Source organism: Pangasianodon hypophthalmus, chromosome 27, assembly GCF_027358585.1.
Source record: "Pangasianodon hypophthalmus isolate fPanHyp1 chromosome 27, fPanHyp1.pri, whole genome shotgun sequence".
NCBI classification, from domain to species: Eukaryota; Metazoa; Chordata; class Actinopteri; order Siluriformes; family Pangasiidae; genus Pangasianodon; species Pangasianodon hypophthalmus.
This window is the reverse complement of record NC_069736.1, coordinates 8,048,096-8,074,706: the sequence shown is the minus strand read 5'-3', so window position 1 is coordinate 8,074,706 and position 26,611 is coordinate 8,048,096. Positions and strand designations below refer to the sequence as shown.

Genomic DNA, 26,611 nt, shown 5'->3' with positions numbered 1-26,611 from the left:
TGTGACACTACAGCCTTAACCCTCGCGATGTGACCTTGGCATGCTACAAGTTTATGAAACACTATATGGTTATCCAGATCTGGTGTATGATGGAGAGACTAGTTAAGGGTCAGTGTCGAGACAGTATGATCTGATAAAATAATAACGTTATTAGAAACCAAGTTGGAGCGATGAATGATGAATGAGGTCTCAGTCAGAATCCATGTTAAAAGTCAAACAGTCCAAAGAGTGACAATTCCCAGAGTGCTCTCTCTCTCTCTCTCTCTCTCTCTCTCTCTCTCTCTGTCTCCATTTCTGCCTGGAGGAATTCACATCCATCCCTTGAGCTTTCTAGAAACCTCTGTTTTCTTCCTCTTCCCCATTTTTTTTCTCAGTCATTCCCAAGTCCTAAATTTAGATAAAGATCAAATGCTGCTCAAAGGGCACATGACAAGGGAAACTAAAGCACCCTTTGCAAAAACAAATGCCTTTATTTATTATTTAAGCTTTAATAAACTCCGAATAACTGTCACCAATAGACAAACAAATACAGCAACGCGAACAGAGCTTTTTTTTCAGAGAATGCACAGATGATGCTCATTTTCCAGTATGCGTTCGGTCAGTGATGGTCTCTTTTCCAACCATGGATGACAGTGTCATTGCTTTAAATCATAGACCTGATTAGGAAGTATTCGACTGCTATATAAACATGTAGGAGACGCTTTCATCCTACACCTTTTGCTCACTCAGACCCAGATTCAGACCCCTTTTTTTTCTTTTCTTTGTATAGACTGAGTTTAATGGGGTAGAAACATGGTACACAGGACCTCCTCATGTGTTTCATTTAGTAGCTGTAGTGGAAATGTTCAGTCAGTGTTTGAAAGAGCTTAGCTGTAGCATGCAGACAGAGTGAGGGACCTTTGGGAAGCTCTCCGACATTGCAGTAAAGGGATTAGTTTCAGGAGTGAAGAGGGAGAGCCAGTCTCTCAAGTGGTTAGACAGACTTGCATGAACAGTCTCCTGGAGGTATTTCTTTGAGAGTCAGAAACATGTGATATGTTTTTTTTTTTATTTGTTACATTTGAGCAGGCATACTTGCCATACATATATTTTGAACATGCTCCTCTGTGTTGATCCACAATGTGCTTCATTTGCTGTTGAACACTTTGTTTCCTGAGAAAATGTGCATTGTTCTTGTTAAGGGCTCACCAGCATTGTTACTGTGGCAAACCAAAACCAATTTATGGACTCAAGTGTGTGAACATCTGAAGACAGATCAGTTTCGTCTCCCGGAAGACAATACAAAAGTGTGTCTTTGCCAGAAAAGGCATTCTCACTGACTGACTGATCATCCCGTTGTTAAAATGTGCACGCATTGAAGTCCCTCGGGATATTCTTAGACTACGTGGTGGTACACACCAAAAATGTTGGACCAGCACTCCAGCAATAAACTAGGACAAGAAAAAGTAGTGAACAAATTTCTCATTATTTTGAGTTACTGAGTAATAATTCGTGACCTTATGGTTCTGTCTGGGTGAAAGCCATTTTGAGATATGGGATGTCAAATTTTTTTATGTTCCAGCTAGCAAAACTCTAGCTTTTCAGTAGCAGACTACTGAAATTTACATTTACAGCTCAAAAAGACCTGCACATTTAGATTAGTTCAAATTTACCTAATTGAAGTTCGGAGACAGTAAAAACACTAGCTGAATACAGATAGAGCCTTATTATTCTGTACTAAATACTTTTTGTTTACTGGTTTTATAAGGTCCTATCTTGATGTTTCTTATGAAGCAATCTCTTAATCTCCTTTAAAAAAATAATAAATGGTAATAAAATTAGCAGAGAAAGACATTTGAGCCTGTTAAAACCATGGGTGGAAAAAGGACTGAGAAATTATACTTAAGTTAAAGTAAGATGATGACTTCGCATGATTCTTGATAGTTTTTTTTCCTACATTAATGAAATTGATGAAACTGAAATGTAACAAAATGCACAGGAGCCCATTAGATTGATATATATAGCAGATGATCATCACCTAATTGAGAGAAGAGAGCTTTAAGATTTTTTAATGAGTATTTTTTAGGGTCTAAAGAAAAATGGAAGGAGTCAAAAGTTTTTTTTTGTTTTTTTTTTTTTTGGAAATGCAATTAAGTAAATGTACTCAGTTTCATTAACACTCAAGTAAAGGATAAATACCCCCAAAATGATACTTAAGTATAGTAATGATTATGGTTATAAATGCTATTCAATAAGTTTTCATTTTCTGAATGTATTCTCTAAAATCTAAAATACGTATTTAATAGATATTTCACTTGTTCCTAAACAAGATATTTGACCTTGGTATTTCATTGTGAAACATTATCAATATGAAAATACATTAGAGCATACACCATACAGACACCCAAACACATCGTACACGTCTGCTAGCTGACATTCATCCCCCAGTTACACTAGAACTTCAGTTTATTACACACACTGCATGTAGCTAGCTAATGTCAGTAAAATGTAATGCTAATGCTATGTGATTTTAGCCATAATTTTAGCTTTCTGCTATGCAAAGATTTTTTAATACGTAAGAATGTTTATACATTGTACAGTAGACCTGTACTGTACCAGTTTTCACATTTACATTTTATTATGCACATCTACAGAACATCTAGTGCTGAAAGTTACTTTCTCCTGCAGCTTGCCATACTGAGGCTCTGAGTCTGTTTTTTTTTTTAAAATTGTTTAAATTGCTGCCTGTGTTTGCATATGTATGTGCGTTTATCCTATGCTCATCCTGGATGACGACTGGCTGGCAGATAGAACCTTACTTTTAAAAAAAAAATAGTATATCTGTAAGTTTGGAGATAGAACTTTTAATTTTTTTCCAAATCTTACACTGAAATACATTGAAAAATAGGAGACAGAAGAATAAACTATCCCCCAGTGATGAGGTTTATGTAGTTATGTAGTTTTTCAACCAAAATACCATATAGAGCCTTATGATACTGAGGTCACGAATTGTAATTATCTGGAGATTCTGAGTCATACTTTCAAGAAACTTTCACATTACTGAGTTATTGTTTTGACAAACTTTTACAAGAAATGTTCATATTATTTTGAGACATAATTCGAAGTCATAATTTTGAGGAACTTTCAGATTATTTTAAGATACAGTCATAATTTAGAGAATTGCTATTGTTATTTTAAGAGACGATGCCACAAGTTTAATATTCATTCTCATTTTTTTTTAAAGATACTAAGTCTTTTTGATGACTTATGTGATGACTTAGTAAATGGTTGTATCTCTGTAAGTAACTGCTGGACTTCCATAGTCTGCCAACTGGATCATTTTGAAGCCAGAATCTGTACTGTAGAGACAGATATCCAGCAAAAGGCATCTCAGATGCTTCTTAAGGAAGCCTGGGTTGTGTCAAACACTATTCTGTTGTGTAGTCTTGTTTATAGACACCCACCCAAAAAAAAAAAAAAATCAAACAGTGTCATGGTACTTTAGTGCAATACTAGTCTTTGCTGGCATGGTACTTTAGTGAAATACTAGTCTTTGCTGGCATGGTAATTTAGTCCAATACTAAGCTTTGCTGGCATGGTAATTTAGTCCAATACTAAGCTTTGCTGGCATGGTAATTTAGTCCAATACTAAGCTTTGCTGGCATGGTAATTTAGTCCAATACAAGGTTTAATCTCTGTCAGAAAAGCCAGCACACAGATATCAGGGCTAATATGCTTCCTCCAGTGCTATAGGCCTCTGCTGTGCACTGGCACTGTCCTCATGAGTGTAGTTGGTTTTCCCAAGTCATTAATGAGCTGTTGCTTTCTGCAGTTACTATGCCGACAGAGAGGGATGGGAGAGGCCAAAAGATTCTCAGAGTGAGGGAAGCCATCTGGCCCTTATTACGAAGCACTGAGCTGAGGAGATGCAAAGATTTGTTGTAAATATCAGCTGAGTCGAATTGATTCACTAGGGTTCATTAAGAAAACATTAGATATAATTTAACACTATCAGTTTTGGGTTTACTGTATTTTGTATAGCTATACATCCAACTAAGGATTTTCTTGCTCAATCCAAGGCCTGAATTTTGACCAAAAGTCAACTGATCGACAAAATGTGTCCCAAAAAATACATCGTCTCTAACTTCTGTGAACTTCTGAACTTCTCTCAGTGTCATTTGGACAGTGTCAGTGGACATTTGGAATCGTTGTAGAATTGGTGAGACCGAAATTGAATTTCTCACCATGCTTTGGGATCATTTGTCGCTAGTGTTCCAGGTTCTTTTGGAAACTGATGGCATCATTAATTCCACTACATACCAGGATGGTTTACTCCAAAACCTAGTTGCCTCTGCCAGAGGGTTAAGATTTGGCCATAGAAGGATTTTCAAAAAAAAAAAAAAAACAAGTACCAATCTGAATTAACAACGAAATAGCTGAGGGGACACAAGGTCAAAGTTTGATCTGAGTCTCATTTGGTCTGAATAGAACCTTTGGTCTGAATTTTAGAGGAAAGTCCATATGTGCAAGCATATAAATATAATGAATGATCTGGATTAAGCAATGGTTCAAGATCAAGTGTCTAGAAGCATCTTCATCCTTGTTACATTACAGTAAGAGGCTCTTTTATTATAACACTATGTGTATATATATATATATATATATATATATATATATATATATATATATATATATATATATATATATATATATATATAGTGCTATAATAAATATAACACTATAAGTAAATAATCCTCATATAAGTAATCCTCAGATGGCTCAAAATGGCTACTCATATGTTCATTTTTACTCATCTTCCTGCTGGGGGCCAATAATTCTAGAGTTGACTGTATATACTTGACTGTATATGTTGACTTTTTGGGATCATGTTTGTGTCCAACACAGAGTATTTGTTTAAAAAAAATTGTGGACATTCACTAGCTACAGCTTCACACTATCCAGAAATGTTTCCTTTTTTAAAATGTCATGCAAAGTGGATGGTCCTTACCACCCAACAGTTGATAATTATCTTATAACAGCATGCCCTGAAGTGTTTTATTCCTCAAATCATCTTACAGAGAAATCTCTGTCCTGAAGACTCCTGATGGGAAACAAATATTGCAAAGCACTGACGCCAAGATTCTTTCTATAAACATTACATAAACATCTCCTTACGAACAACACATGTTTTATATGTTTATTATTAGCCTTAGATAATGTGGAGCGGCACGTGGATATTCCTGTGGATTGGTCTTGAGAGGTGTCTGCATTAGCATTCGTATTGGGGTACTTATTTGCCAAGCATGCTCCCTTCATAGTGCACTTGATTATGGGCAGGGCTAATAAAAGAGAGTCAATAGAATACGCTGTCCGGGTAGTGCAAGTAATCAGAAGGACAATGAGGGTAATTACTGACCCTGCTAGACTGTGTGGTAGATCCCAGTCTCTATAATGTGATTCTGTTGTGCACTGCAGGCTTGGTCAAGAGGATTAGTTATAGAGCCTGGAAAAACGATGCTCTGGCTTTCCCCTGATCTTAGGAACATAGCAATATACCATAGCTTATTCTTCATGACAAAGACCAAACATCTTCACTAAACATACATCATAAAAGATATACAGTTCCTTTGCTGCCTGGCCCTTAAAGAACATTGTCACCTTTAAGATTGAAAATAACTGATTCTCCTTCCAAATAATAGCTTAAAACTCTGGTAAGATTCAGATAGATTGATTGTCTGAATTGATTAAACTTGTTTTGACACTTCATTCATTGGTTTTTCTAGCTTAACCTAGCCTAATTCATTCAAAGTCTTCAGGAAGATAAGTGACATATGGTCATAGTCAGCAGGGTTGATACAGTATGTCCCCACACATGCATATAGAGTAAACAGTAAGAATGAAGACCTTGCTCATTTAGATGGTGTTTGTGTAAAAAACAAATATTTAAGCTATATCTGTAAGGTTGCTATGGCGTTATTGGTTGTATATCTGTATCAAACCATCACTGGTATGACCTAAATAAATGTAATCGGTCATACTGACATATTCTTAGGTGAATGAGAGTACTATAACTGATAAGCAAACTTGTGGACTTAACATGGGACAGCCCTTGTTTGCAACAGGGAGACTAGGAGGTGATAAAAAAAAAAAATTGTTCTCCATTGAAGCAGCTGCATTGCCATCCAACATGGGATACTAAAATGCCAAGCATGCTCCCTCAGTAGAGTGCCCTTAATTATATCTAGCGCACTTGATTATAAGATAACGGCTCAATATACTTTTTAAGAACTGCTTCTAAGAGTCGACTGAAACTCATAAAGCCTCAGGAGAACAGCAGGAGCGCATGTTTTATTGTTGTCCGTTTCCATAAATGGTGGCGTTTCGACTGAAATGAGGTTGCTGCTGTTTTTGCTGCAGAACTACTTTGTCTAATGGGAAACATTCATTTGATAGTACGACTCAAGGCTTTAGAACTTTTTTTTGAACGAGCTCAATTAAAACTGAATGCTTGTATGATTCGTCAGCAAAGTGTCCCCCGCAATTTAAACTCAAATGGGAAACCTAATTAAAGTAGCTGTTAAGCTACAAGTTAATCCAAGTTCCTAAACGCTGATTCCGTATAAAAAGCTATGCTGTCCTGAAAGAAAATAAGGGTCTCCAACTACTTCAACTATTCCGAGGTTGAAGCCATTTTTGGCTGATTTTGCATGAAGTTTTCAATTTTTTGAAAATGTATAATTGAAGTTTTCCCTATCATGTTTTATATCATTTTTCACCACAAAACTGTGTTTTTGCAATAAAATGTTGTCATGGCTCATTTATGGGATCCTAAAGCTATTTCATATCCAAAATGCGACAAGAATGATTAGACTACTGCAACTCGCTCCTGGCAGTTCTTCCCCTGTGTGCCGTCTGACCCTTTCAAGTGATCCACAATTTAGCCCCAAGACTAGTTCTTCAACATCACCCCATTGCTACACTACTTCCACTGGCTTCCTGTAGCTGCTCGCATCAGATTTAAAACATTGCTGCTTACATACGAAGCCAAAAACAGATCTCCCAAAGTAACCTAAAGTTACTTATCATACCCTGCTCTGCACCACACTCCCTTCGAGCCTCTAGCCGTACTCGTCTCGACCCACCATCCCTCAAGATACAAGGAAGACATGCATCAACACTCTTCTCTGTCCTGCACCCAGGTCGTGGAATGAACTCCCCCTGGCTGTCTGAACAGATGAGTCACTGTCTGTGTTCAAATGAAGACTGAAAATCTACCTCTTCACCAAGCACTTATGTGAGCACTAATTTTAAAAAATTCCTATAACTCGTGGGTTTTCTTGCTGTACTAACTTCTCTTCTGATATGTTCCTCATGAAGACCACTAAGTACGTCTGGTAGTCACTCTGGATAAACGCTTCTGCTAAATGATGTGAATGCAAATGTAAAAATGGACATGCGCTTAAAAAAAACTTGTTTTCATTTTATTGAAAACACACTTTTTTTTTTTTTACTTAAATATGATGCCCAAGGCTTTTGGCATCTCTACACCCAAAGTAAACCTTATCGCTAATTGTAATAAGGAGCTATTTGTACTTTTTCACATAGTTTTGTGCAAGCTTTAAGTTTGAAGCAAATGCATGCCTCTACAAAGGCTGCTTGACAACTGCACTGATCTGTATGTAGAGGGTTTTTCACTGCACTGAAGCTGGATTTTACATAGATAACTGTCGCTATTGAATAACAAGACGCCTGATTGCTTCAAATACTTATTTGGGTCTTAAAGACTCACTACGACCAACACTTTCTGTAATAAGTGTGTTTGAAGAGAGGGTGTGAGACATGCTGGTGAAGCTCCCACTGGTTTCTGTCCCCTGTTCAGTCATGCGTCTCTACTGGACAATCACATTAGAGGTGGGTGGACAGCATGGACACTTTGGGTTCAAGAGTGACTTTTCCAAACTGCTGTGCTCTGCCCCATCCAAAGTGCCTGTCCAATGCTAGAAAGCTCCAATTTTTCCTGAATGTTTTCCCCCAATTTGGTCGCCTGACAATTCCCACCCACCATCCAGCTCTCCCAATCATACTGTATGCTAACTACCAACCAGGGAGGGTGAAGCCTAAAATGTGTTTCCTTTGAGGCATATGAAGCCAGCCAGCCACATATTTTCAAACTGCTGCTCATGCTGCATCAGAAGGCAATGTAACACACTTGGTGGAAAGAGCTATCTACCCTCTTCTGCATAAATGAGATCACAGATGCAGATGATCGCCTAGTGTTGCTATGATTGACAGGAAACAGAGCATATGCCATCCTTCCCACCCTGAAAGCATGACCAATTTTGTCCCTTGGCTCCCAACCATGGATGGCTGTGACATCAACAGGAGATCGTGAGTTCAAATCCCAAGTTCCAGATTCAAACTGAGGATAGGGCAAATGCCTTTAGTTTTTATGGTTTTAAGTAATGAGTTAACTATGAGTCCACTATGAGTTTTAGTCCCAAACCATAGAGTCTGAGTCAAGTCCAGGGTCCTAAGCTGTAGAGAGAGCCGAGTTCAGAGTCCCAAGCCAAAGAGACTGAACCAGGTCAAGCGTCCTATGTTGTAGTCTGAGATGAGTCCAGAGTCCACAGAATCCAAGTGTAGTTTTGAATCTGAAAGTATTTTTTTTTAGTTTTAGATGGATCACCCTGTGTGAAACAGAAGAGAATAAAAGTTTATTTAGACGTTTATAATGCTTGACTTTAAAATCCTTAAGTCTTTAAAATCCTAGTTGAGTCGCAAGTCAGTAAATTTGGAACTGAAGTGTGACTTGAGTGAAATATCTCCTGTCGTGACTACGATTAAGTAAAGAAAAAGTAATGAGCTAAAATATAAGAAAAGAAAGTGTATATTCCAGGAGACCTTGAATCTTCTGGCCTTTCCTGTATTCTTTTTATTGTGAGTTTATGAAAGACTGCTTTCCCATTGCTGGTGATGGAGAAAAGCTTCGGCCAGCTTAACTACCCGATGCCTGTAAATCAAGACTGGCTGACTCTCAAAATCGATATTTACTCCAGCCCTCTTTGCTTTGCTGTCAGTGTAAGCCTAGCTATCAATGACACCTGCTATCCTTCAATCCCTCACGCTTTCTCTCATTCACACACTCTCTCTCTCTCTCTCTCTGAATCCATTTCACTGCCTGCATCCTTTTTCCCCTGACACCATTGCTTTGTTTATCTTCCACTGCTCTGGCTAATGTTCTCTATCTCATTCAGCCTTTGACTGTTTTTCAGTACCTTTCAGTTTTTTTTTATCCTTCATTCTGCTACACTATCCCACTCTCTCAATATGTTCCTTTTCTCTTTCCTCTGTATCTGTATCTGTTTTGTTTTTTTTTTTGGTTAATTTGCTTTGCCTTGTTTTAGAAAAGACTCAGCTGCACTTAAAGTAGGACTTCATTTCGAATCAATGCACAAGTTCAGCTGCAAAGGCTTTGCATTAGAGTCGCATTGATCCAGACTTCCTTTGTTTCACAGTCAGTCAGAAACAGAAATAAAATTGAATGTGCCTTAAATGAAACAGAATGGCCAATAGTAACAATTTTTCTGCAGCATACAAACCAGTGAGGTGGGTTTTAGATGTTTATCCATTAATAAAATATTATTGAAATGCCACATAAAATACAAAATCATTTACCACAGACATGAAAATTATCCAAAGCTGCTGAATGATCCAAAGTGCCAGAGTCTGTGGACTATTATTTTAAGAATAGAGTGATGATAGTGAAGGAATGAGGACATACAACATTTTATTCCTGTTTTTTTAACCCAGCCTCCACTGACTACCTACGTCTAAGAATGAATGAATGCTGAGGCAAGTCTTTGGGTTGTACCATACAGTAATAGATCATTTTTCTTTCTCTCATGCTGACTAAAGATAACTGGAAAATTAGATACTCTTCAAGGTGGCACTGTGCTGCACTATAATATTGTGTCAATTTTTCAGGGTTTTACTGCCTGCTGGGTAATTCCCTTAGACACCTAGTGAAATTGCAGTCCCTGAGAAGCAAAGCTGCTGTGCAAAGACGATTCCTCCTTCACAGATTCTTTCACAAATATTTGCAGCTCATCAACTGCTAATTGGATCGATTAGGTGATACTGATTTATTGCAGTCTGTTAAGAATATAGTGTGAACTTTTTTTCAGAAGCCAGCCAGTCTGTTGAACTGACTGCTAATTAACCAGCTTCACTAAGCGCTTTATGCTGGTCAGGGTCATGGTGGATCCAGAGCCTATCCTGGGAACACTGGATGTGATGGCAGTCCATCGTAGGACATCGTACACGCAAAGATTCAGACAGATACCAATCCACCTACAGGCATGTTTCTGGGAGGTGCGAGGAGACCAGAGAACCTGAAACAAACCATCACATACATGAGAAGACCATGCGAGATATCTGCACAGAGAGTTACCCGAGCTCATGATGAACCAATGACTCTGGAGTTGAGAAGTGAATGCTGTGAAAATGAGCTGTGAAAGTTGGATTAAAATTTGTGAAATTTATAGCAAGTATACTTGGTTTTCAAATTCAAATCTTCAGCAGCAAATATCTGCAAGTTCTTTTTGACCAGTAGAGAAGCCAAATAACATTCACACTGTCAAAATGTCAGTTTACGCTTTGGCATTTAGCTACTTCATAAAGTTTGCATGCTATGGCAAAGTCTGGCCATCTAGAAACTAGGTAGGGAATAAAACACATCAGAGTGTGCTCTTATGGAAACCATGATGCCATTACCACCCCAAAGTCGATTAGTTTCCAATAACAGCATGTCCCAAAGTGTTTCTTTTTCTCTTATACCACACCGATTTGCCAATGATTACAAATTCTATTTAATGAAACTGTTTATAGTTATGTTTAATGTTGGGTATTTCCAGTTCACGTTATGGCAGCTATAAACGGTCATTCCCTCAGCAGCCTGTCTTTCTCTCTCTTGATGTTAATAAGACAAAAAAACTCTTAGCTTGTCATATTACAGAGAATACGGGAAATTGTTTTTCTGTCCTGATGACTTTCCTGCATCAGAAAACATACTGACAAAGCGCTGACACTGGAGACTCCTTCCACACATGTTAAATAAACATCTAACAGAAAGCTTTACCATTTCAACGATTATACATCTTTGTTGAAAAATCTGTTTGTTATTAGTGTTAGATTTTGTGTAATGTCCATCATACAAGTCCCTGCACTGTAAGTCATTTCAAGTTGGTTAAACTTAGAAATTAAAGTTCGCCTTATGCCGTAAAAACGTGAGTAAACTCAACTTGAAGATAGCCTTTGTTTCAACTCAAAGTCAAGTCAAGACAGTGGACTACTGTAAGTTTCATTTTTGAAAAGTTATAAACTTGAGTTCAATATCCAGGACTTGTCATGGCAATTTTATGTCATAAATACATGATATAAGGATAAGTAGTGGCAAAGATGTCACAGAGTCTGTGCTAACACAAATCTAGGTATCATCAGCATGACTATATACTGTACATAGTGTGATGATGAATATATATGATGAATGAGTAGTATGAATATAATAAAAGGAGGTCAAAGGACTCTCTGGGGAATACAGGGAATACCATGAGCTGCAGTAGCAGTGTAAGATCTGTCAGTGGCAATAAAATGATATATATGGACCCGTATTGTTTATTGCTCAAGTGATCTAGTGCAGTTAATAACTCTAGGCAACATGCCTGAGATGTAACTCAATTGGGCAATGTGACTGGCAGGCTTTCAAAGACAACATGTTTGAGAGCATGATAATTGCAGACTGTTTGATTCCATTAGCCAATTACCAGCAAACAAAAACTGGCAATGATAAACGTGTGACTCATCTTTATGAATTAAAATTTCAGTCACATCTCAGACTTGCAGGTGTTTTGCAGTTCAGCTCTTTGGGTGCTTGTGATATTCCTGCACCATATTAGAACTAGCATATGGAGTTAGACAGGTATATGAATTTGAATGTGTTGCTGAATCAGAGGCAGGATTGCATTGAAATGTCATCTATCTATGATGAATGTGATCTATTGTCATCTCGTTTTCTGGAGCAATATGGCTTGCTCTGTCTTTCTCTTTTTGTCTTGCTGTTTTCATTTCGTGATATTAGAATGAAGATGATGTGGTGCTCAATCAATATGAAGGAGTCGGCTATGTGAGAGCTGATTGGGCCTCACACTCCAAGATGATTGGATCCCACATTACCCAGTTCTCCCCCCTTTCTCTCTCATGCCATCTCTCGTTCATTCTCTCTCTCTCTTTCTCCTCATCTTCTATTCTTGTCAGGTAGACTAGCAGACAGCACATTGGCATCTCTTGGTACCATCCTGTGAAATTGCTGCGTCACGGATGCAGTTTGTTGAGAATGTGTGTGTGTGTGTGTGTGTGTGTGTGTGTGTTGGGGAGAACGAGTGTAAGAGACAGAAACACTCCCTTTGTTATAACACCCTCTATGCACACAGTCTATTTTGATTCTCCTCTAATCACTAACCATGGACCCCTACCTCTCTGTCTGTCTGTCTGTCTCTCTGTCTGTCTCTCTCTCTCTCTCTCTCTCTCTGATATGTCAGGTTCAGCTGCTGCGGTCTGACGGCTGCTCTCACTCCAGATCTCCTTGAGTCAAAGTCAATGGCAGAAACGCAGCATGGAACCTTTAGAACAGATGACTGGGGATTCGGACAGATACATAGGCTATGAGCCACATACAAAATAAAAGACTCTTTGCAGTAAACACAGTAATGATCAGAAATACAGTAATTTTCCAGACAAATGTCTGTAAGTAGACCACATAATTGGCACAATGAATGGTGAAAAGAGACAGGCAATCTCTTGTTGCATGATATATGAAAACAACAAAGAGAGAGAAAAACCTCAGTTTGACCCTAGTACCCCATTTGCAGAGACTCCAAATGGCAGAATATACAAATGGGAGAATGCACTATTATACTTTCAGAGGACCTGGCCTGATTTCCATAATGCAAAGTGAGAGAGAGACCTGAGGTGAAGGCAAATGTAGCCAGGATGCACTCAAGACAGAATGGAAACTCTGTGTCTGGACTCAGACAGGCAGACATTGTGTGCCAGTGAGGTAAAACAACACACACACACACTTACATACAGAGAATCACCATGTAGAGAAGGAGAATTTCCTATTTTTGCAAGCATTTTAGCATTCAAGGACTGCTTTTGGTTTCTGTTCTGGTGAGGTAACTTGGAATCAGACACTGTGGTCAATATCTGGGGTCGTGCCAAGGTGCCAATACTTATATCCCCTACAGTGCTGATAAGAGCTCAGGTAGCAAGTCTGATTACGAATATGAACTGGTTTCACCTCCTACAGCCTGAGAAGCACTTTTTACGACCCCTTTTGATCAAAATGTCATGTTTCTCTGGAAACTTTGTGTACTACGGATCATTTGTACTACATCTACTATGCTCTATGCATATAGTCAAACACTTCACTCTATACATAGCAGATTATTCATCTGTGTATAAATAATGCGAAAGTAGCCCCAGCCCTGCTAATATCCTGTTTAGATTAATATCCAGGAAGATGACCTTGTCAATCAGTTTGCATTATTGCCCATATAAACTTCTGGACTCTCTCTGGATGAAGGTCGATAGCTCAGAATCAACTGATTAAATGCAAAGTGCTCAGGATAGTTATAGTAACTACAGATACTGCAGCATGAAGGAGACGTTCTTAGCATTAAAGAACTATTGTCGTGAAGGTATGCTCTGATCCAGTGACTCAGCTATGTCTTCAATTTGAACATTGCATGGAGAAGTAAGCCATCTTTGTTCTGATGGACGCCGCAAAGATTTGAGACCTGAGATAGACCTGCGGGATCTTTATTTGCTTGTCCCCAGAAAGTGATTTGAATGTAACCTATGTGAAAAGGAGAAGGCTGGCTTAAGGCATACCTATGCACCTAGGCAATACATTTGCCTGTAAAGCAAGGCTACCCAAAATACAGTGAAATGACTATGAGACTATTTTTTTATTTTTTTGCTTTGCTTTTTTGGCTGTCTTTTGGTTCAGACAAAGCTAGGGCAGGATCAAGCAAAGACAACTCGGACTCAGAGAGGGGTGACTTACACCGAGTGGAAGTTTTTAATGACCTGAATAGAAGTAGGAGAACCTGTTCACTTTTCTGCACCTTTCTGGGATAAATATAGTACACAAAGTGTGAGCAAGCACAATAGTTGGGGGAAAAAAGTAAAAGTAGGATATGCATACGTTGAGGACGTCACAGAAAATCAAGGATACAGTGTATATACAGTAATCTGGTGTAACAGCATATTTCAGGAAGAAGATGATCAAATTACCAAAAACTGAGAAATACTAATGCATTTCCTAGAAATGTTGGTCTGATGCACATGAAGTTTTGTAAACTCATTTTTTAAACCTCTAGTGGAGTGTCATCTTCTGTACAGTTCCTGCAAAGATGTTTTGCTGGATTGGTTTGCAAGAGTTATAATATTAGAGCTGCAGTAATATTGTTCTTCTCTCATATAGAATGATCTTACCTCTTCAATAGGCCTGTTGTATATTATCCAGGTATTTTGGTTCAGGTATTTTGGCTATTTATAGACTTTGCAGAGGATAAGAGGACAACCTGTGTTGAAGAAGAAAACTAGATCACCCTGTTCCTAATCCACTTTTTCCTCTCTACAGTGGCCAGCTATGCAGTGCCCTGCTACCTGGCTACTTCACTGCGGATGTAGCAGAACTCCAATTTAGTCGTATTAAATCATTTAGTTCTTTAAAACATAATCAGACATGCCATGTCCTGAAAGACTTAATGACATCACTGCCCTAGAGGAAAGTATAGATAGAACCTGAGAGTCTAGTCCTAAAGATCTAATCAAGAGAATTGCTGGTACACTCATGGCAAGTGGAATAAATCCCTTTTCCTCATCTATATCCAGGTTATAACCTACAGTTTCACACTGACTGTACATGTACTGTTACTCAGTGGCATCAGTTCACCAATATCCATGATGTGGCATAATAAGACAATCCAGCATTAATCCAGCAATCAAGGTGTAGCAGGTGTGGCCACACCATGCCACAATCAAATAATGCTCCTGTTTGCACTCAAAAGGTGTTTCATGGATCTTATGTCCCTATTTCTCCTTATTTGGTCAGGAACATTCTGTGTCGTTATGTGCCATTTACCCAGAATGCTAATTTTGACAAACGACACTGAAAATGTGTAGTACTAAACAATAAAAGCATGTAACAGTACCTACCAGCTTGTTAGACAAAGTGGATGCTTGTGTGAATAGTGCTGCTTCATGGGTAAAGCTCCAGTACTGTAATCTGATAGAAATGGCATAATAATGATAATTACAGTGCATTCAAGAGAAATTGCTTTCATTTTCATGCCACTTATCCTACACAGAGTTGTGGGGGAGCCTGGAGCCTATTCCAGGGGACTTGTGGCACAAGGTGGGGTTCACACCGGACAGGGTACCAACAACTGCACACACACTACAGACAATTTGGAACCGCTAATCAGTCTACAACGCAGGTCTTTGGACAGGGGGAGGAAACCGGAGTACCTAGAGTACGGGGAGAACATGCAAACTCCGCACACACAGAGCGGAGGCAGGATTCAAACCCTCAACCCTGGAGGTGTGAGGAACAGTGCTACCACTAAGCCACAATGCTTTCATTTCAAAATGGTAAAATGAATTACATCAGGCAAAGCTATCATTAACTGCCATGTATGTACTACACTTGGTGATTAAAATATGATGAAAATATGTTCATTTTCGTAGATTAAAGCTTTCGGATTTCATGTCTTGTTGCCAGAATTAGAAGATAGGTTGATACCATTTTGATGTGACAAACAAGGAACTGAGAAACAAAAGGTAACAAAATATATGTCAATTTTTAATCACATTTCTATTACTGTTGAGCACTCCATATAATAACACACAATGAATAGTACTAGTCCTTACTCTCAGAAGAAAATATCTAAACTGTACATTTCCTTGTCACGCCAGTGGTACGCTCTAGCGTACAACCTGTATGGGTAAGTATGTATCATTTAAATGATGGGGTAGTGGCTCGCATGGTTGCCTCGCACCTCTGGGGTTGCGGGTTCGAACCCTTGAAATTTGCATGTTCTTCCTGTGCTTTGGGGGTTTCCTCAGGGTACTCTGGTTTCCTCCCCTAGTCCAAAGGCTGATTGGTATTTCCAAATTGTCTTTAGTGTGTGAGTTTGTGCCCTGTGATGGTTGGTACCCTTGTCCAGGGTGTCCCCTGCCTTGGATAAGTGGTACAGAGAATGAATGAATTGCACCTTAAGGACCACTGCATGTTTAGTTAGCTTTCAGAGTAATTACTTTAAGGTACACCTTTGCAGGTAAACGATGCACAGTAAAGGTAGAAATGATGTACCCTTGAGTGTACTATAGTACAGTTGAGTACCCTTTCTGAGAGTGCATGTTGTTGGCTCCCAGCTATTAGTTAAATTAAATTTCCAGTTCAGCTCGAGTATTAGTATTTTACTGTGTGGTTTCTACTGGAATTTCCTGAGGGGAAAGTGCTGTTTAGAGGCTTGAGATGTCATATTCTCCTTAAAATATTAAAAATTGAGGGTTGGTTTTCTTTTAAAGATAGTATAAAAATACTAAGCCTGTTCGTTGACGTTCTAAAACTGTATAAATAAAAGGAATTGGAGAGATTTTAGGCTCACTGGAACTGCAGAGCAGTGTTTGAGGAAGAAGATTACAGAGCTCAGCTCACACAGAACACGCTAGAGCCCGTGGGTGAATCCTAAATACCTCGCTATTGCACATGCAGTGCACTAAAAGGAAGGTATGTCACTGCAGCATGTAGGGTACGCATGTAGGGAGTAACCCGAGCGTTTAGGATTCACCCATTGAAGACGCACACGCGCGCGAGGTCGCGCGCATTTCTGGAACGCGTATAAGCACACCGAGCGCGCGAGCCCCGTCAAATCGACGGCTTCCGATTTCAAACACAAACTGAAAACATATAGACGAATTATTCTCAGGAAACAACAAGAACAACAACAAAACAACTTAAGGAAATGTATTCAAATTATTGTCACTGTTTACACAATAGGCTCTTTCGAGTGAATTTCTAGTTCAGAGAAATATGAAGTCGCCTTCTCATTCAGGTAACATCAGCGCCAGCCAATAGGAGCGCTCAGACACTCAGGCTAATATTCATACTACACATACTGTACTTGATAGCATGCGGGAAATAGCGCGCGATGTAATGCTGTGGCATACTACTTAGTATAGTAGTACACTAGTATGCGGTTTCAGACACATCCGCTCTCGTTTACAAACAAAAAGAGAGGTAGAGAGAGAGAGAGGTAGAGAGAGAGAGAGAGGGAGAGAGAGAGAGGCGGAACCCGGTACCGAAGCACACCTTCCTAGTAAGAGAAGAGCTTGAAGCTTGAAGCGACGAAGGAAAGAGGAGGAGAGAGGAGAGAGGAGGAGGAGGAGAGAGGAGAGAGGAGGACGGTTTGAAAGCGAACGGCTCGCAGAAGGGGCAGGTGGAAGTCAACGCCGACCCACCTCCGCTTGGCGGTCTCGAACGGACCTCGGTGGAAAACCGGTTTTAACCTCAGTTGAAATATTTTTTATTTATTTAAAAAAAAAAAAACAACACACACACACACCAGAAACTACATGCATTTCGGCTGTCCGTAAGGAAGTCATCCCCTCCAAGAAGAGAAATGGAAAACGCTCACACTAAATCCGCGTCCGAAGTTTTAAAACACTTCGACGTGAACGAAAACAACGGGCTGACGCCGGAGCAGGTCAAAACCAATTTGGAGAAATATGGACCGAACGGTGAGTGAACCTGCCGCCTGCATTACACCATAAGACCTCTCTGAGAAACTTCATGAGAAAAAATTATGTTAAAGCAAATGATTTGAAAGATTCTGGTGCGAGTTGTTTTGGTGTTTAACTGCATTAGAAGTGCATTAAATGGTGTGTGTTGTGCGGTTAGCTCCGTGCTGTATGTTTGTTAGCGTTAATGAGGCGCTGTAGGAGGCTGGGTGCTGTGCAGGTATGGAGTTAGTTTACTCTCAAAAGTAATTCAAATTCAAAGTCTGTGAAGCACAAATTCTCTCATTTGGCTCTGTGAATTTTTTGTAAATAATTTTCACACCTTCCCTGCCTCATATTATGTTTATACAGACTACTAATTTTTTTTTTTTAATTTTAAAATTTTTTTTTAAAATTAAATACCTGTGCCTACAGTATAGGCTACCTGTTTTTATACAACTTTTAGCTTTAGCCCCGCCCCTTTGTCTCTTAAAGCCATCTTCACACTTGCAAATTCATCATTTGCACGACGCAGGTCATGTGGAGCAACATGAAGGTTAAGCACACTTTCCTAAACGTTTTTCTTTTTTTTTTTTTTTTTTTTTTTTTAAATTTAAATTTTTTTTTTTTCCCATTTCTGTCATTCTGTAATCAGCCCACTTTAATTACACCCACAAATATTTGTTTTAGCAGGTTTATACTGAGCTCTGGTTCCTGTCCGTGCAGAGTTTAGTGTTTTCCCAGTGTCCCTGTGGGGTTTCTCTGGGTTCTCCGGTTTCCTCCCATCTCCCAAAAGCATGCTAATTATCTAGTCATGCCCAGTTTTCCCTGGATAGGCTCCGGATCCACTGTGACCTTGACCAGGATAAAGCGATTACTAAAGATGAATGAATGAAAGAATGAGTTGCATGCACGTGTTGTGATTTGCAATTGTTACTATATAAAAAAATAAAGGGCAAAAAAACATCATAACACAATACCTGATGACATTTTCATGCTATATTTTCATGTCGGATGATATTTAGGGTTTTTTTTTTTTTTGTTTGTTTTTTTTTTAAACCAGCCATCTGACCTCAAAAACAGTAGAGCTACATTTTAAAAGCAAATGGAATAGGGGGGACAATAAAATATTTGGTGCAAAGACATTTACAAAAAATGTCCTGCTCATTCAAATACCACTGATGTTGCTCAGTGCTAATATATGTACTGATAAATATTATATCTGGAAAAAAAAATTGTCACCCGCTGACAATTTCAACACGGCATCTACGTTGGATTCCTTTTGTCAGGAATATAACTCCATATGCAAGCTATAGTTACAGGAAACCAAGCAGTCAGTGAAGCCCGTGCAAATTAGATAGTTTATTGTTTGTAGCATGTAAATGTCTCACGAGTCACTCTGAAGATGTCTGACATGCTGGTGGGTATAAAAAAAATTGCTTTAGTCTGAAATTCTGTGTTTCTCGAGTGTGTGCTAACTACTTCATTCATCTGACTGTCACTGAGGCTCCAGGCAGGATTAAGATTAGAATTTCAAACACTATTCATTGCAGGCAAATGTCTTCGAACCAGTTTCATTTATAAGATTTATCTTCGCTTTGTAATGTAGATAATGCAGATTATAAGTCGATGACTTTTTAAAATCAGGTAGACTGCCTATGTAGCCAGAGGGAGGAAGTAGTTATGTGTTATGGTTGGACAGTAAGGCTAGTGGTTTTCCTGTTTTACAATGAGTAGTTTCCAAGCAGAAGACGATGGCTGATTCAGTGGAAAGTGTCCTGTCGCAACACTTTAATGCATCAGTGTTGCATAATGCCCCCTAGCTCTAAGAATGCAGGTAAAGCACGCACTGCAAACCCATAACCCCTCGGTTCATCCTCAGTGACTCCCAGAAACGCACAAGCGGCCATCCTGGAGAAGATCTCTGATGACGCATAGGTCCAGGGGCAGTGAGACTTGAAAGAGAAATGTGTAAACAAGTGATAAAGGACTGGATAACGCACCTGCGACCAGTGCTGCAGGCGTAAAACTTGAGCAACCCGTTTTCCACTTCCTCAAGAGAGAACATAAAACACTCTGCAGAGAAACACCATGTTTCAGGTTACATACGTGGCCCGCGTTGCCGTCACTGCGAGTTACAGTTAGCCAGCATCGTTCAGTTTCACATTTGCAGTTTCACTATAATCGCGCGTCGGCGTAATTCTGACTCGCATTACCGAGCCGGCTTTCAAAGCAGCTGTTGTAAACCTTGGACTCGGATCAAGTGTTTGTGTATCGATGTAGTTGTACATTTGTTTGCCTCATTTACATCGACTCCTTTTTTGAACCTGCGCATAGCTGTGGCATGAAACCAGCTTCACACCGTACAACTGTCTGCCTTATTTTGCTGTCGCTGATAAAATTCGCACGTCGTAAAAGAATTCTTCGGGATTGGCGGTCAGACCGCGTAATTATTTTCCATTCCAAACAAAGAGTGGTGACGACCAGTTCTGGCTGCATCAGAAATATTTGATTTAAAGTGTGACCCTTATCTAAAAGCCACAAATAAGAGGACATGATAAGATTATGCAAAACTCATGACACTGTTCCAGATATGTCAGTGGAGAAACGTAAATGAAACATGCTAAATGCTAATAAAGGACAGAAAACGTGTCCTTATTACCTCAAGCTCATTCGGAAGAACGTTTGTGTTTCCGCGACCCCGTTTTCTGATCGCACTCTGATTGATGAAGTACACAGAGCGTAGTCACTTTCTTTAATCACAGGTCTATCGTTAGAGGATCTTCATTGTGTGATCTGACACAGAGAACAGTTTAGATATAAGATATAAAATTATAATGTTTTATTGGGATCGTGTCGTACAGTGTGACGTGTAATAGTCTTGAAAAGACTGCTGTAATAGCACGGGTTTAACTTTAATTGGTACAGTAGTTAAAGGCACAAGCAGGCAGTCCTGCGTGTGGAGGATGGCAAATAGTGTCAGAGCTTTGAGAAAATGTGAGTGCGAGTACAGCTGTGGGTGTGATCGTACAGCCAGAAATAAAAAGTGTTATGAAGACCGCGAGTGGTGTCTTAGCGAGAAGGTGAGAGGGAGTGGCGAGGTTTACGTAGGTGTGTGTAGTAAATCAGGCTCGAAGTTGTTGGGCTCGCCGGGCTTTTGCCGAGGGTCTCAGCTGTTCTTCCAGCAGTGATATACGCATTTCTCTCTCTCTCTCTCTCTCTCTCTTTCACACACACACATGCTCGGAGTGAGCACGCTGGTCTCTGAAGAATCTGACCTGACATCAGTGGTGCTGTGGTACTATTTGGCCCAGTTGTCAGGGTTAGGGTTCAACTAAGGCAGCTAGATCAGCGTGAAAGAATGGCAGTGTTATTTCTGACTAGCTCTGACTGAATGAACAAGAGCATGTAAATAATTTTCATCTCAGAGCATCTCGCTGGCCATTCAACCTCTGATGACTTCATGGAAAAAAACGACATCTCGTCGCCGATAGTGTCGCTTTCACTCTGAGCTGTCGACTTCCTGCCCGGTGCATTGCAGCAGAAAGCCACAGGGAATACCCTCAACCCTTTTGAGCTCACTGAAGAAACCACAGCCTGAGAGCATGCTCACTTTATAACTAGTTCCCTTAACAAGTTTACTTCTGCTTTGAAGTTTTTTTTTTTTTGTTTGTTTGGTTTTTTTTTTTTTTTGGTAACGTATGTTATTTCATCACCTCACCATGTTGGCTGTGAATGATAAAAGTGATGAACAGTTTGCACCACATGGACATGGCTTTTTGATTACTGTTGCGTTTTAATAATTAGCCTATTTGCATCTAGCGCTCATGTTTTTTTTTTTTTTTTTTTCTTTTTTCAAGAGGTTTCGTTAGCTGTTTGCTGTTGTCGGGACTTGTTTATATGCATGTGGTTTGAATTCCTGAGTGCTCGGGGTGAGACAGCGAGGGAAAGGGAGGTGTGTGTGTGTGTGTGTGTGTGTGTGTGTGTGCGCGCGCGCATGCTGTGTGTGGGTGGAAAGCAGTTCTGCCCCAAACCCTTTAGTGATTACTCTTTAACAGCCTGACACATCATTAAAAGCAGGACTGTTTTGTTTACCATTAATAATTTTTTTTTTCCATGTTGGCGTCCATCTATCTATTTACCATCTCTATGTATCTCCAGGTTTTGACAACCTGTTGGACACCGTGTGAAAAATTCACATCCAGAGCTGGTTCTCAAATCACATATTTATGTACAATTCTAAATAAAGTTTGAGTATGCAAAATTGTATAGTGTCTTCACACCAATAAATATGAGCAGTAAAAAGATTCGAATCGGAGACCATATTTATAAACTGGAAAAGCGTGGGCAATTTATTGCACTAACTTGATCCCATAATGCATTGCTGAGTGAAAGGGGAGGAGCTTGTAGCTGATAATGAACGTTACTGCATTTTCATTTCGTAATTGTCAAAGACAAATCAATACACAGAGTACAGCAAATATAACTATTACTCACAAACTACCTAAAGCTCAACCCCTATTAGCAACTTAAAGTAGTTTATAATCAATAAAAAATACAGGTTTCTCTGATTTTCTCTGCTATAATTCTTGCCACCGTTATGATTAAATAATAAACGGATTTGAAAAAATGTTTAAGATGTTATCTATCAGAGGCATGTAATTGTTGTAAGGAGATATTTATTTAACGTTTTTATAGAAGGAGCACTTGGTGCCATCGCTTTGTAACGGTAAAAGTTTTCCACCGCTTTCTGGTTTCTCTGTAACATGACAAGCTGCATTTTTTTTTTGTGTTAAGAACTTTAATAGAGAGAACAACTGTTTATAGCTGTTACAACGTAAGTGATAACAGGAACTAACTTGTCTCGGGGACATTCCACAACATTAAGCAACTATAAAGCTTTAAAAGAATAACATTCCTTACTAAAATTGTAACAACTGAAAAATTGCTGTGGTATAAGATGAATAAATGTCATGCTCTTTTTGAATAATAATCAACAATAATAGTAACTCTTTGCACTGGGCTGAATCACACCACCTCGTCATTGATTATTTTTCAATAACAGCATGTCTCAAAGTGTTTTATTCCTTAGTTGTGAGATTGTGCAGCAGGAAATAAGGCCCAGATCAGGTTATATAGCTTTCAGTGTTGCCCTGAATAAAGCGTATGCATTATTCTCTATTCCGGGACGTGGACCCAAGCAGAAGCAGAACAGCCCTGAATTTTATTTTATTGGTGTTTCTGACTGGAGCCATAGCCTTATTGCTATATAAGACTTTATCTTTGCTTCCTTTCGACATCCTAACTGAAAACTCTCTGTACTTACTGAAACCATCCGAGCAGACAGGTATTGGGTGTCTTACAGCTCTGTAAAAGGTCAGGTGGCCGACTTCTTTGGGCTGTTATCTTGAATAACCTGTCTCTGTGCTAAGCCTCTGCCTTCACTTCACCTCTTCACTGGCTGTGATGAAGGTCTGAGCCAATATCTTTACTCCACCACACTACACTAGCTGTTCGCTGTCCCTGTGTCCCTTTATTCCTTCTTTTGATACTGCGGATCGTGATGCTTTTTTGTCTGAACTGTTCCAAATCAAACTATTATATGTGACACACCAGAATTTTTTTTTTTAATGAACCCTGAGCTCGAGTTTATAATTGGTCTCAACTACAAATATGTACAATTTAAAAATTATTTGGGATTATTTGGGATTTTTTTTTCCCCTCAATTTTCTCTTATGCCAATTTCCACCCATCAGGCAGCTCTCCCCTGTCTCATGACAGCTACCAACCAGGTAGGGCGAAGGCTATCACATGCTTCCTCTGAGGCATGAAGCCAGCCACGTGATGCTAGACATATAACATCTGGAGGCCACGTTACACACTCGGAGAAAAGAGCTAGCTATCTGCCCAGTTCCGCATGCATGAGCTCACGGATGCCCATGATTGGCTAGTGTCGATGTGATTGATAGGAGAGAGTTAGTATCCCACCCCTCCCTCCCTGAGAGCACGGCCAGTTTTGCCCTCTTGAACTCCCGGCCACGGATAGTCATAGCATCATCAGGATTCAAACTCACGATCTTTGAAAGATAGGGCAAACGCTTTTCAGTTGAGAGCCATCTGTTATTATTTTTGTTTGTACCTGGCCGTGATATTTTCTAGCTCATTTAGTTGGTTCTGTTTCCCAAAATATAAACAAGCTACTAGCCTAATTTAACCCTGACCAGGCAGTTAGTAAGGACTGCCACATGTTAATAATAATGAACACAGTCTTTTTATGTCTTCAGATCAAATAAAATAATATGAAAATAGTGTAGCTGCAAGCAGTTATTAAGGAGGCCAATCACTGTTTGGCCCAACTCCTAAGCGTTGGAGGAAGGCCAGAAGCCACCGGGACCATCAGCACTTGTTCCCGAAGAGATATATTAATTTGAAGGCAAAGCATCAAGCCCTTCCAGAGATATTGATTCAGTTCCTGTTTTCAGTAGCACGCCCATGTTGCAGATGAACTCAAAGCTTGTTTGTTAACAACAGCTCATGTTGCTAAATAACATTTGTGATTAGTATGGTGATAGTATGTAAAGGCGCTGTCGAGATGTGCCCTCACTTCCTATTTGGTGACTTTGCCATCAAATTTGTTTGCAAGTTATGGATGAAACACCCCACATTGGACAAAATTTCTAAAGATTGTGTATAGAGGATTTTTAAAAAAAATCTGCATGTGGGCCATGGCCATCAAATTCATTTGCCAGGTACGGATGAGACGTCCCACAATGCACACAATTTGTAGAAGAAGAAGCGGGAATCGTGTTTCGAACAAATTCAAAATGGCAGCAAATCCAGTATGGAGGCAATTAACATCATAGTATCTGTTGAACGGAGGAAAATTTGTAAGTTTCTATGATGTTGCACTGCCGAGTTATTACTGCAAACATATATCCAACTTTACCTGTTGGTGGTGCTAGAGCGCTTGAGTAGCGTACACCAGAACTGCTGTGTAGCTAGCTGAGACTGTCTTCTATCACTGTGTCACATTTCATTAAACACAAACAAAGTGTTCTAAGAGTTGCCATAGACTCCAGTGTCAGTACTTATTTACGTACATTTACATACAGTTCCATTAGGGTGCTTATGAACCTTTGGTGTTTGGCCCCCTAATAAAATCCCAGACATTTCTATGTGTGTTTTTTTTTTTTTTAAACATTATTCCATATTTATATACTATGGTCAACACAATAGTTGAAATTGCACCATGTCAAGTTGTTTATATTCTCTGTTGTGCAAAATCCTCTTGTTTTTGTTGTTGTTGTCATCTTAAATAAGCCCGTATTCCTCGAGCATCACCTGCACGCCTGACCGGAGCTGTGACTGTTCCCACGAGTTATGTGACATCCCTCCTTCTTTCTCTGCTTCTCTCATCTAAGTAAAGTTTGTGCAAAAGGGCATAAGTAGGACGTTGCTTCAGAGTTTGACACCTCTATTCAAGTGCTGCTGAGACACACAGTGTGAAGCGACTGTGGTAGAGGAAGCAGAAGTTCTTCTCCTCGAATGCACATGCGTTCTCAAGGCAATGTGTAGAAGATGTTTGTGTAAATTCTGTATGTGGACCATCATTTTGATATAATTTTGATATAATATACTGCAGATCTGCTACTAACCATCATCACTCTTTATTAGTGCTGCCTCTCTGCAGTGAATCGAGCGACCACATCTGTGTAACTGCTGCTCAGTGATAAGGAGTGTTAGAGGAGGGAAGACGGAAGTTGTGCAGAGGCTTGTGGTGTCGTCGCGGTTGCAGCTTATTTCAGTTCCAACTCTTTATTAGACAAGTTAAACAATGCTCTAATCATTCTCCCTCTCTTTTCTGCTTCACAAAGCTTGTAGAGGAACTGGCTGTGTTTACAAGATTATATTTGGGTTTTCTTTTGTCCATTTTTCTCCCTGTTTAATTTAGACGTGTATGTGTGCTAACTTGTCACTCATTTCTGCTTCTCACCTCCCACCTTGGCAGTCATCAACACCTCCCCCTGGCAGACTGTTAACTTACTCTGCGTGTGTTTCTGCAGCCGAGGATGAGCAAGGCTGCAGCATGGTGTGTGCGTGTGTGTGTGTGTGTGTGTGTGTGTGTGTGTGAGTGATGCATCGCACTTTCATAGCAGAAGTAGTTGTGTGTAATGGAGTGTGATGTGGCAGAAATAATGTGTTGCGATACTGGAAGATGTTTTTGAGATACCTGACACGTATCACTGTGTTTATTTAACATTGCCTACATAACTCATATTTTCATACAGAGATATTAAAATGAATAAAGTATTCTGAAAGGAACAGAAGGAAAATATAAATAAGTCAGGAAAATAGATACTAGTATAATTCAGTAATACGTTAAAAGACAGTGGGTGTCATTTATGAATCACTTTGTGAAATGGTGTGTAAAGGTTTTCATAGGACAAACCACACAAAAATTTGACACCAGACTTTTTCTTCGTACTCGGCTGATTTACATTTTAGCAACGCCTGCAAAACTCCATAAAAGGCAAAGCTCACACAGAGAGCTGAAAATGACAAAATGACAATATAAAGGTGAAAGCGGCTCAGCTGCCAACGACTACCATAGATGCAAGTCTTCCTCCTTTTACAGGGTGCCATTACTTTTGTCTGGATTGAATAGCTAGTCTTATTTGTCTTAATTTATGGATTTGTTTTGGATTGCGATTTTTAAAGTCATTAATATGTAATGACAGCGTTTTTATGTTAGATGTGTGTGCGTAATTGAAATTAATAAGCTATT

At 39.4% G+C, this 26,611-nt stretch overlaps 1 protein-coding gene across 1 annotated transcript in view; it reads left to right on the top strand.

Annotated features, from left to right (window-relative positions):
- Positions 1–16,983: 16,983 nt before the first annotated feature.
- atp2a3 (ATPase sarcoplasmic/endoplasmic reticulum Ca2+ transporting 3) overlaps positions 16,984–26,611 on the top strand; it is an 82,145-nt gene continuing 72,517 nt past the window's right edge. The window contains exon 1 of the mRNA XM_026922130.3: positions 16,984–17,847. Coding sequence (XP_026777931.1) covers positions 17,730–17,847 — 118 coding nt within the window. The 5' untranslated portion in view covers positions 16,984–17,729. The remainder of the gene's footprint in view (positions 17,848–26,611) is intronic.